This window comes from Phyllobates terribilis, unplaced genomic scaffold (genome assembly GCF_046119375.1).
Source record: "Phyllobates terribilis strain yellow unplaced genomic scaffold, ASM4611937v1 Scaffold_7__3_contigs__length_470593459, whole genome shotgun sequence".
In the NCBI taxonomy this organism is placed as follows: domain Eukaryota; kingdom Metazoa; phylum Chordata; class Amphibia; order Anura; family Dendrobatidae; genus Phyllobates; species Phyllobates terribilis.
In genome coordinates this window covers 65,190,039-65,201,957 of record NW_027362767.1, presented here as the reverse complement: position 1 = coordinate 65,201,957, position 11,919 = coordinate 65,190,039, and the positions used below count along the sequence as shown (strand labels likewise).

Below are 11,919 nucleotides of genomic sequence, written 5' to 3'. Positions count from 1 at the left end.
AGTTGGATGGAGTTATATGGAGGTGGCTGTGACGTAAGAATCATAGAGTTTTATCGCAGGCAGTCAGACTGGGGCCGCTACAGATTCCTTCCACAGTTTACTGACTTGCAGGAATTCTCCACTGAGATCCTAATAAGGACACGCGCTGCCCCGATGCTCGGAGACTTCTGGCAAGAAACCCGAAGAGTCAAGCCCAACAGAGCGGCCCTGAGCCACGCCTTCCTGTCAAATCACACGTGTTGTAGTCACATGACTGTCTTTACTATGCGTTGATTGGTTAACTTTCTTCACAAGTCACGCCTATTTTACGTTGCCGTGGAAACCGATCCTGACTCAACGCCAGGTGGAGCGTGATTGGCTAATAAAAGAAAAGAAAAAAAGTAGCGTCGTCCAATCGTATAGCGTATTTTACCATAGCTGCATGTTGATTGGGTCTTCGTTTACGCACTGGCCAATGAGCGCAGAGGGCGGGAGCGTATAAAAACTAGCGCAGTAGAGAGCGTTACGCAGTTGCAGGACAACTTGGTCAGGATGAGTTCTCCTATCTCGCTTGCTGTGGGCATTGATCTGGGCACCACCTTCTCCTGCGTTGGGGTGTTTCAGCTAGGCAAGGTGGAGATTATCGCTAACGACCAGGGTAACCGTACCACTCCGAGCTATGTGGCCTTCACAGACACCGAGAGGCTGATCGGAGATGCTGCCAAGAATCAGGTGGCCATGAACCCAGCTAACACCATCTTTGACGCTAAGAGATTGATCGGCCGACGCTTTGACGATCCAACCGTACAATCCGATATGAAACATTGGCCTTTTACTGTGATTAATGATGGGGGCAAACCCAAAGTGCAGGTGGAGTATAAGGGGGAGGTGAAGACGTTCTTCCCGGAGGAGATCTCGTCCATGGTTCTGACCAAGATGAAGGAGATCGCTGAGGCTTATCTGGGGAAGAAGGTGCCCAGCGCGGTCATCACCGTCCCCGCTTACTTCAACGACTCGCAGCGACAAGCGACCAAAGACGCGGGGACCATCTCCGGCCTCAACGTCCTCCGCATCATCAACGAGCCCACCGCGGCTGCCATCGCCTACGGGCTGGACAAGAAGGGCAGCGGGGAGCAGAACGTGCTGATCTTTGATCTGGGCGGCGGCACCTTCGATGTGTCGGTGCTAACGATCGACGACGGCATCTTCGAGGTGAAATCCACAGCCGGAGACACTCACCTGGGCGGCGAAGACTTTGATAACCGCATGGTCAATCACTTCGTGGAGGAGTTCAAGCGCAAGAACAAGCGGGACATCAGCGGGAACAAGCGAGCGCTGCGACGGCTGAGGACGGCCTCTGAGCGGGCGAAACGTACCCTATCCTCCAGCACGCAGGCCAGCATAGAGATCGATTCCCTCTATGAAGGCGTCGATTTCTACACCTCCATCACCCGCGCCCGATTCGAGGAGCTTAATGCCGATTTGTTCCGTGGCACCCTAGAGCCAGTGGAGAAGTCACTCCGTGACGCCAAGCTGGACAAGGCCCAGATCAAGGAGATTGTGCTGGTCGGTGGCTCCACCCGGATCCCTAAGGTCCAGAAGATTCTTCAGGATTTCTTCAACGGCAAAGAGCTCAACAAGAGCATCAACCCAGACGAGGCGGTGGCTTACGGGGCAGCGGTGCAGGCGGCCATCCTCACCGGGGACAAGTCCCAGAATGTTCAGGACCTGCTGCTGCTGGACGTCGCCCCATTGTCCCTGGGCATCGAGACAGCAGGAGGAGTGATGACCCCACTCATCAAGAGGAACACCACCATCCCTACCAAGCAGACCCAGTCCTTCACCACCTACTCCGACAACCAGGCCAGTGTGCTGGTGCAGGTGTTTGAGGGCGAGAGGTCCATGACTAAGGACAACAACCTACTGGGCAAGTTTGACCTGACCGGCATCCCACCTGCCCCTAGAGGAGTGCCACAGATTGAGGTGACCAATTTTTCTAATCTTTCATTGTATCTATAGTATCTCAGCTGCTATGTAATAGGCATAGATATATCCAGGTGACATTTTCTTCTGTCTGTGCAGCACAGTGGTTACATTGTATCCACAGTAGATCACAGTTGTTACATTGCATCCATAACAGGTCAAGGTGACCAGCACTTATATCTGATTGTTACGTTGTATCCATGGCGTATGATCAGCACTGTCACATTGCATCCATACACAGATAGCATATATTCTTGTACCGTGTTAGCCAGTAGATAGAAAAATATTTCGATTTGAGAGTCCTCAGTGGTTGATACCTTTTAATGGCTAACTGAAAAGATGGTATCAACCACTGAGGACTCTCAAATCGAAATATTTTTCTACACAGATAGCAGTGACTCTTCTCTCTTTTCTGGCTGTATAGCACAGTTGTTATGTGGTATCCAAAATAAATGAACCTGAACTAGAGAGAAATCATGGAAACCAATCTGGGCATCACTAGTACCTGGTACCAACCTGATGGTTTAGACTTTAGTAGACCAACTTAACTTGGGGGAAATGTTAAAATAATAATTTCTGGATAGTAGAGGTATGTTTTCTTAGGTCCTGACTTAAATTGTGACACAATATTCTCATTTGTAGCATTTTGTAATATGCTTTTGGCATTTTTTGAGTCTGCCATACACCATCAATAGTTTTGACTGACAGCTATTCGACCATACATATGTAAGATCTGAGTCACTCGCTTTAAGGCACCTCTGTCAGCAACTTATTTCCAGAAATAACAGGATCGAGCTATGAAATTCCACATTTCCCTTCCTTCCCTCTGGCATTATCAGGCTGCCTCAGGACATCCCCATACACTTCACATACAGAAGATTTTTTTATTATGTATTTTTTCCATGTTATTTGTAACTGGAGACTAGGAAAGGAAGAGAGAATGGAGCGTCTATGTGATATAGATTTATTTGTGTTCCTGTGCAACTTTTTATGTTTTGCATCACTTTTATTCAGCACCTGCCTTGATAGAAAATGTGACCACACTAAAAATTATATATAATATATGTGTGTATGTATTATTATTATTATTATATATATTTTTTTCTCTGTATGGATCTGTGATAGGAATTGCCGACATCATGATTTATCCCAACATTGTAGAAAAAAAATAAATGGTAAAACTAATTCAGTTTTCTGTGATGAAAATTCCATGACTGCCCCCATATATTTTGGGATGGGACCACACTCTTTGGCCGGCTACATGAATCCCAATTTCCTCCCACTGGGATGTCCAATAGCTGCAGAATTTGACTTCAAAATCTTGCCGCCATTGGGCATCATAATGGGGTGGATTTTCCAATGCATGTAGCCAGCCTAGGTATGTGGTCTTACCCTTAAAGGGGTTGTTCACCTTTTTGGGTACATTTATTTATATATTTTTACTTGTATACATGTATATGAAGCTAAAAATAATTTTTGCAATTGGGTTTCATTAACATTTTTGTACTGTTTCCCTTCTATAACCTCTGGATTGCGCTTTATATTGTTGGCTGCAGAATGAGTAAACTGAGAATACATCAGTGAGCATGTTCTTGTAGTCTGAAAGGAGTTTTTATAACTTTTTAACATGTCCTTTTTCTGAGCAGCTCTCAACTGATTTAAGACCACAGACCAACATCAAAGTTGAACCAAGAAGCTTGTAAAAGTAAAATGGTGCAATGTTTTTAATGGAATCCAATAGCAAAAGGGTTTACATGAAAATACTGACATAAGTCACACCTTTTTTTTTTTGTAAAAACGACAGTGTTACAGTACGTTTGCTCATCGCAGGCTTTTTTGCATTTGTTTCAGGTGACTTTTGATATCGATGCCAACGGCATCCTGAACGTGACGGCGGCCGACAAGAGCACCGGGAAAGAAAGCAAAATCACCATCACTAACGACAAAGGTCGGCTGACCAAAGAAGACATCGACCGCATGGTGAACGACGCCGAAAAGTATAAGGAGGAAGACGAATCCAACAGGGAGCGCGTATCGGCCAAGAACGGGCTGGAGTCGTACACCTACCAAATCAAGCAGACGGCCGAAGACGATAAGCTGAAGGGTAAACTAAGCGACCAAGACAAGGAGAAGATATTGTCCAAGTGCAAAGAGGTCGTCGAGTGGCTGGAGAAGAACCAGATGGCCGAAAAAGAAGAATTTGAGCACAAGCAAAAAGAGTTGGAGAAGTTGTGGAACCCAATCATGAGCAAAGTGTATCAGGGTGGGGCTGGCAACCCCGGCCCTGCAGGAGCTGGGGGCCCGACCATAGAAGAAGTAGATTAGATTTTTTTCATTAAAGGATTTTTCCAGTTTCAGAAATCCCCTTTCCTTCCCCACCCCAACTGCATTATTAAAACAAAATGTGCCTTACACTTGTGACTTACCCAACCTCCCCGGGTCCAGCACTGAGGTCTCTGCCGCTGATGTCTGTTGTTCCTGCAGACTGTAAGAGAGCAGCAGCGGGGACTCAGGGTGTGTAAAACCAGTTTTGTTTTTTTTTTTTTAAGAAAAGCAAAACTGCAGCCTGGAGAGGGGTTACCTGAAACCAGAAATCTGCTTTAAGGGCTATATATCACTGATGGTTATATGCAGATACCAGTATATTATTCCCTTTTCCTTTAAAGGGCTTCCAGCTTCTACATTTTATCTGTAGCACTTATTAGAGAGAGCTTAAATGACCATTGACATTTCAGAGAGGATATGCCAGAAATGCCTAATTAATGCAGGCCTCGCCCTTAACCCCCACAACCTATGTAGAGAGTAGAGCCCCGTCTTGTGTCCCTGTGACTTGATGATTCTATTCCCATGCATATCCCACCTGACACTTGTCGCTTATCTTCTGGATATGCCATAAATGTCTGAGATGGGACCCCTCCCCCCCCCCACTTCTTCAAAGGAAATTTCCACCTTTTTATGGAAGTTTTACCCAGTCCCAGTAAAACAATTGCCAGTATCTTAGACTTCACAATTACTAGTATGCACTATGGGTCGGCATTGTTCTCTGGGACTGTTGACTGATCTGAAGAAACTGCCACAGATATAGACCAATTAGGAAACTTCCACAAAGGTGGAGATTTCCTTTAATTCCTGTTGACTTTTTTTTCATTGCTATTACAGTTGCCAAAGTCATTACATAGCTTTACTGCTCAGGGTGGTGTGCGTGGGTTTCTAATAAATGGTTCCTCCGGCATAATGATGTGTCCTTCATTGCTGCATTATAATTAGAGGATAAAAATGACATCACGGTTACATATGGCGGAGGACCTTGTAGTGACGGAGGACCTCATAATGACCACCTAATGGCTCAGTGTAGGTCAATACCAAGACCGCTGTTGTTTGGGCGTGCACAGTAAGACATGTTCCTCCAGACGTCTTAGCTGTCTTTTGAAGGGTTCAATAAAAATGATGCACTGTTTGCCTTCTATAGTCTATGTACTGAGCTCTCTATTGCTGGTTGCAGAATGAGTTATCTGGTAATCTGTCAGTGAGCTTCTGGTGGAGAGTTCCAGACAGACCACATCAAAGCTGAGCTACATGTTGAAGTTTGTGATAAATCAGCTGAGAGGAGCAGATAACAGTTAACAAACATCTTCAGAATAGCTCACTGACAGATTGTAAGAGAACTCATTCAGCCGCCGTCAATCTGCGGCTAAACAAAGAGGCTATAAACGCCAAACTGCAACATTTTTAATGTAATCCAATTGAAAACATGATTTTTTAGCCCAATATACACACTTTTAAGTAGAAAACAAATGTTCCCAATAGTGTCCCTTTACTCTAAGATGTGGTTCAAGGGAGTCCAATTCAGATTACTGGGGAAGCCTGTGGTCATCTAAGTTGTGCACTCGTGAACCGCACGGCGTTCAGGACTTATGGCCGCTCGCATGGTCTAAAAGAAGCTTCGAAATTGGGAATTTTTGGAAATCTTAACACAAAACAGCCTCCTAAGAGTTGTGAAACGTTGGCTTAAAGGGAACCTGTCACCAGTTTTGAGTCTTTCAACAAATGTCACCACCTTTATCTGCTCCTGTGCTGCATTTCACAAACATGTATATTGTCGAGACACTAAAGCTGGTTCCCTTTAAGTCAGTCGTGATGATTAGCCTCCAGGGTGCCTGCCAATAACGTGTATAGGAGCGGCCAGGCAGCGACGTACCTGCATGTTGGATTTCATCATCCATGTTCCCGCAGGACATAGGTCACGACTGATAGGCAGGGAAAAAGCAATCACGCTATGTGGATGGTTGGCTTTAGGATGTTTGGGGATCAGGGCTTGCACCGTGTGCCGTCCTGTCCATTTTAAATACCCATGTTGTGTATTGGAATTATTCACACGTTTAAAAAAAAAAAGGCACGGCGAAACCATCAGTTTTTAATGGATCTGCAAAAACGGACAGGGGCATATGAGTGTGATACATGGAGAGGCAGCCTCATCTGTGGTCAGGACTGATGTAGGTAACCCTAAGGCTATGTGCACATTCAGTATTTGCAGCATAAAAATCTGCAAATACTGATGTGTTGGCAGGAAATATATAATACAGGCATTTTTTGCATGCATTTTTCTCATTCATTAGTATGGGTGAAATCTGCAGCAGAAGCGTTGAAAGAATTATTAATCCGCTGCAGTTTTAATTCTGCTGCAAATCTGCAAGGAACAAATAAGCAACGTGTGCATGAGACTTCAGCAATCTCATTCAATTGGTTGGTACCAGGAAATCCTTCAGGTTTTGTGACAAATCTGTGCAGAAAAAAAAAAAAAAAAACGAGACAAAAACGCAAGGTGTGCACAGACACTTAAGAAGTATTGAGGCCAGTAACGTACACAGAGCAGTGGGGGGGGGGGCACAGAGCAGTGTGTGTGTGTGGGGGGGGGGGGGGGGGGGGAAACACCCCTTAGATGGACACTACCAGTTATGTTCCTGATTAGAGGTTTTTGGAACTGTTCACACCCAGCGTCGACGCTGCAGAATTCCTGCGTGTTCTAGCACCCACAAATGTCCGTCCTCCTTTTTGTTAGTCTGGGCCGTACAGAAGAAGCCAGGTTCTTTCTGCCTTTAGGTTTAGGGATTGCGGCCACCATGATCCAGGGATCGTAAGAATTCCGCATCAGTCATTTCTATCTTCTCGGCACCATTTGTCTTAACCAAGTTCTTTGTATCAGAAAAGTTTACAGAATATTGGGAAGTCTTAAGTTTATTTCTTCTAGCAGGTGACTGTTTTCGCCCTTATCTTCGTGCAGAGGGAAGTTTAGTGCCTGAGCTTGTCATTCATTATTCCTCATATGTTCAATTTCTTCTTATGGATAATAAAATATTTTCTCAGCAGGGCGGTGAATGAGGTTTTTTTTTTTACATTTTGCACTAAGTGGCTCTGACATCAGGGGTCCCCCATACATACATGGCTGAAATCTAATAAGTTTTATCCAATGTGAATGGACACGTATATTATAGGACACTATGACCGTAGCATTACTTCCAGTACCATGACCCTTAGGGCTCTTGCGTCCAGGAACCTCGGTCCGATCACAGACCGGACTGACTGCAGATTTCCTGACCTGAGCTCAACAGTCTCTTAGACATATATAAAGCTGTCGAGTTTGGGTCAGGAGACCTGCAGATGGTCCGTGCATTGCGGTCTGTGCTCGGACTGATTTTCTTGGATGCCTGTAGGAGCCCTAACAGGTTCTCTGCTACTTATGATTTATTAGGACTTCTGCCAGTCCGCATAATAAAGAGGCCTCTACGGTCCTGCACAAACATTCATTGATGACCTATCCATTGGAAAGACCATTAAAGGGGTTGTCCAAGTTCTGCAGGATAATTTATAGCTTACTGATCGGTGGGGTCCGAGCGCTGGGATCTTCACTGATTGGCAGAACGGGGAATTTTTATCTCTGTTGCAAAATAGAGCAGCAGGTCAGATGCCCGACTACTGCTCCATTTATTCTCTATGGGACTGCCAGAAAAAGCAGAGCGCAGCGCTCAGCAGCTCCACAGGGAATGAACGGAGCTCTGGTCGAGCATACGTTCTGCCGCTACATCCTAACGGGGATAAAAGTGCCCCATTCTGCCAGTCACTGCGGGTCCCAGCTGTCAGATACTGACAGATCAATAAGATATCACCTATCTTTAATGCTAAACTCACAACCCCTTATACATATATTCTTGTATATGGCTCTTCCTCACCCCTCTGCCACCAATCTTATGTCCTGCAGAAGCAAGGAATCTTGTATGTTGATATTCCCCCATCCTTTTTTCAGCTGACGTCTGCTCTCGTCGATCTGACCAGTATCGGTCATACCCCATACAGGTTGGATCAATGACCAATGCAGAGAGACATGTAAGTCGACCACCACATTAAAGAGGTATGAGACGGCCCCTATCTTGGGAAAGGTCTGGGACCGGCATCTATCAGACAGTTATGGTATTTACTGTCGATGTGGAAATACCCCTTTAAGGGGAATGTGTCATTAAAATGTTACAGATTGTTTACATTTGGTTTTTGTGTTAAATGTACTTTTAATACCTGTTTAGCAATGTTTTTTTCCCTGATAACATACTTTATAAAAAAAAATATATATATCTTGCAATTTTTACTCTGGCCCTTAGGGATATTTTGGATTCTTAACTTCAATTTTTTTAAGGAATGTACATGGACATTAGCCTCAATGGTCAGACTCTAACCCTGTCTTTTATATTGAAGCATCTAATGAACGTGTGAAAAGGTCATTGTGAAAAGAGGGAGAGGAGGTGAGCTGTAACATCACCTATTGTGATTGTTGGATCCTGTGTTACTAGCTGTGTATAGAGGTGTTATCAGTTCTTGTACAGGAGGAGGTGAGCTGTGATATCTGTTGTGATTGGTGGATCCTGTGTTATCTACTGTATATAGAGGTGTTATCAGTCATTGTACAGTAGGAGGAGGTGAGCTGTGACATCACCTATTGTGATTGGTGGATCCTGTGTTTCAAGCTGTGTATGGAGACCTTATCAGTCATTGTACATGAGGAGGGGGAGGAGAGCTGTGATATCTGTTGTGATTGGTGGATCCTGTGTTATCTACTATATATAGAGGTGTTTACATTCATTATACAGGAGGAGGTGAGCTGTGACATCTCTTGTGATTGGTGGATCCTGTGTTACCAGCTGTGAATAGAGGTATGCCTGTCATTACAAACCTGCCTCTGCTAATGAGACTACTGAAAACGTCCTGAAAGGACAAGAAGTATGAATCTAAACTAACCCCAGTGGCCAGTGTGATTACGGTATATATATATATATATATATATATATATATATATAATTTATTATTATTTTTTTTTATAAAGATAATATGAAAAAAAATATTAAAACATGTATGTAACGCAAAATCCTGATTTCAACAACTGGTTATTTTCTGACGACACATTCGGTAAGCTCGGTGGGGCCGCATAGCGTACACTCGCTGCCTACATATTCACTATAGTTTTTTGCTATGAAAGGAGATGGCAGTTTTGAAAGTTGGTGAAATCCCAAAGAAGAATTTACACAAAGCGCCGGATGTTTGGTTTGGTTACAGTAGATGTGGACGGTGTATACAGCGCTGCGTTATACGTAGATGACAGAGGCTGGGACTGTCGCATGTTTGGCACATAATTATATCTGTGTAATGGGAATTAGTAGCTGGCATCAACTTCTAAATAAACCTCGGGGAGCGGTGACTACTAATAATCTGTAATGTCCCCGAGATGAAAGGTAAGAATGTGGAAAATTATCATTAACGCAGTCCGAGCCCTGACGGATGAGTTTATGGTTCACACATTATAACATCGGGACGTTTTGTTCTCTTGTATTTTTTATTTTTAATTTCCTGTCTGTTTCCCAAACCAACGACCGAGCTGCATCTAATCCTGTATACCTGCCCCCAGCTGTGCTGTATCTAAGCCCCTGTGCCTGCGCCCCTGGCTGCGTCCGGTCGTCCTGCCCATTCACTGATACAATAGAATAGTTACCAAGCGACACAGGAGCGCAGACAAACACTGATTACAGTCCGGTCTGGTGACCGTCCATGGAGCAGGTAAGGGATCTAACCCTCCAGACACATCACTGGCGATATATAACCTCGCCTGCAACTAGAAGTCACTTTTTAGTTACATATTGACTATAAAATCAAATGTGATTAAATATCCTGCTACTATTTATGCAATTCCGTATATTTATTGTGGTAGTAATACAATGTAGCTATACCTGGCACTTGTCGACTAGTAAATAATCTTATAACTGGCAAATATGTAACGTAATCTTCAAATATTTATTATTTACATATAATATTCTAATATAATATTACTCAATGGTTTCTTTTTACAAAGATAAAGCAATTGCATAATATATGTAAGTAATAAATTGAAGATTAGGTTACAAATGTGATTGTCAACCTGCCAGCTGTAAGGTCATTTACTAGATATAGATATATGTACACACACACACATATATATTATATATGTAATATATACATACAGTACCTGTCCTGGTCTCAATTTTGGACTTGCATTGGACAATGTCCTGTGCGATAATTTGTGTCGATGTACCCATTTTTATAATAACAGATGTCTTGCAGTATGTTGTATGTTGTCCCCCCCCCCTTAAAAAAAAAACTACAATGATTTGACCAAAAAACATTTCTGTACAGTTACCTATTGCACAGTGCTAAAGTAGCCACAAAACATGAATACTACCCTACAGTGGTCATATAATGGCAACATACAGTATAGTGTCCAAATAACAGCTTCATACATAAAATAATCTGATAACAGTGGAATAAACTGCTATACAGCTAATGGCAATAGTCCAGTCAGGCTCTGATTCATGCTGCAGCCGCACAGCCGGGCTCTGATTCATGCTGCAACCGCACAGCCAGGCTCTGATTCATGCTGTAACCGCACAGCCAGGCTCTGATTCATGCTGCAACCGCACAGCCAGGCTGTGATTCAAGCTGCAACCGCACAGCCAGGCTCTGATTCATGCTGCAGCCGCACAGCCAGGCTCTGATTCATGCTGCAACCGCACAGCCAGGCTCTGATTCATGCTGCAACCACACAGCCGGGCTTTGATTCACGCTGCAACCGCACAGCCAGGCTCTGATCCATGCTGCAACCGCACAGCCGGGCTCTGATTCATGCTGCAACCGCACAACCAAGCTCTGATTCATGCTGCAACCGCACAGCCAAGCTCTGATTCATGCTGCAACTGCACAGCCAGGCTCTGATTCAAGCTGCAACCGCACAGTCAGGCTCTGATTCATGCTGCAGCCACACAGCCAGGCTCTGATTCATGCTGCAACCGCACAACCAAGCTCTGATTCATGCTGCAACCGCACAGCCAAGCTCTGATTCATGCTGCAACCGCACAGCCAGGCTCTGATTCATGCTGCAACCGCACAGCCAGGCTCTGATTCATGCTGCAACCGCACAGCCAGGCTCTGATTCATGCTGCAACCGCACAGCCAGGCTCTGATTCATGCTGCAGCCACACAGCCAGGCTCTGATTCATGCTGCAGCCTCACAGCTAGGCTCTGATTCATGCTGCAGCCACACAGCCGGGTTCTAATTCATGCTGCAGCCGCACAGCCAGGCTCTGATTCATGCTGCAACCTCACAGCTAGGCTCTGGTTCATGCTGCAGCCGCAGAGCCGGGCTCTGATTCATGCTGCAACCGCACAGCCAGGCTCTGATTCATTCTGCAGCCGCACAGCCAGGCTCTAACTTTTCAGTTGTGGTGATCAGTGCATCTTGCCCTTCCAGCCAGCCTGGAGCAGTGTAGTGTTAGATGCCGGTGTTGGGGTCCCGGGCTGTTCTTCTTTCCTTACCAGAGAGTGAGGCACCACCAGTTGTAGTACCTCTGTGGCGACTGAATCCTCAGGGGCGCCACACTCCCCCTT

General features: G+C 44.8%; 2 protein-coding genes across 3 annotated transcripts in view; both read left to right on the top strand.

Annotated features, from left to right (window-relative positions):
* The first annotated feature begins 475 nt into the window (after positions 1-475).
* Positions 476-4,507, top strand: HSPA2 (heat shock protein family A (Hsp70) member 2). Its single transcript, XM_073638671.1, has 2 exons — positions 476-1,962; positions 3,814-4,507. Exons 1-2 carry the CDS (start codon positions 532-534, stop codon positions 4,285-4,287), a joined length of 1,905 nt encoding a protein of 634 aa, XP_073494772.1. The 5' UTR covers positions 476-531; the 3' UTR covers positions 4,288-4,507.
* A 5,473-nt stretch (positions 4,508-9,980) lies between these two features.
* The window catches only part of PPP1R36 (protein phosphatase 1 regulatory subunit 36), a 42,512-nt gene continuing 40,573 nt past the window's right edge, over positions 9,981-11,919 (top strand). For both annotated transcript variants that reach the window (XM_073638673.1, XM_073638672.1), the window contains exon 1: positions 9,981-10,059. In XM_073638673.1, coding sequence (XP_073494774.1) covers positions 10,051-10,059 — 9 coding nt within the window. In that variant the 5' untranslated portion in view covers positions 9,981-10,050. The remainder of the gene's footprint in view (positions 10,060-11,919) is intronic.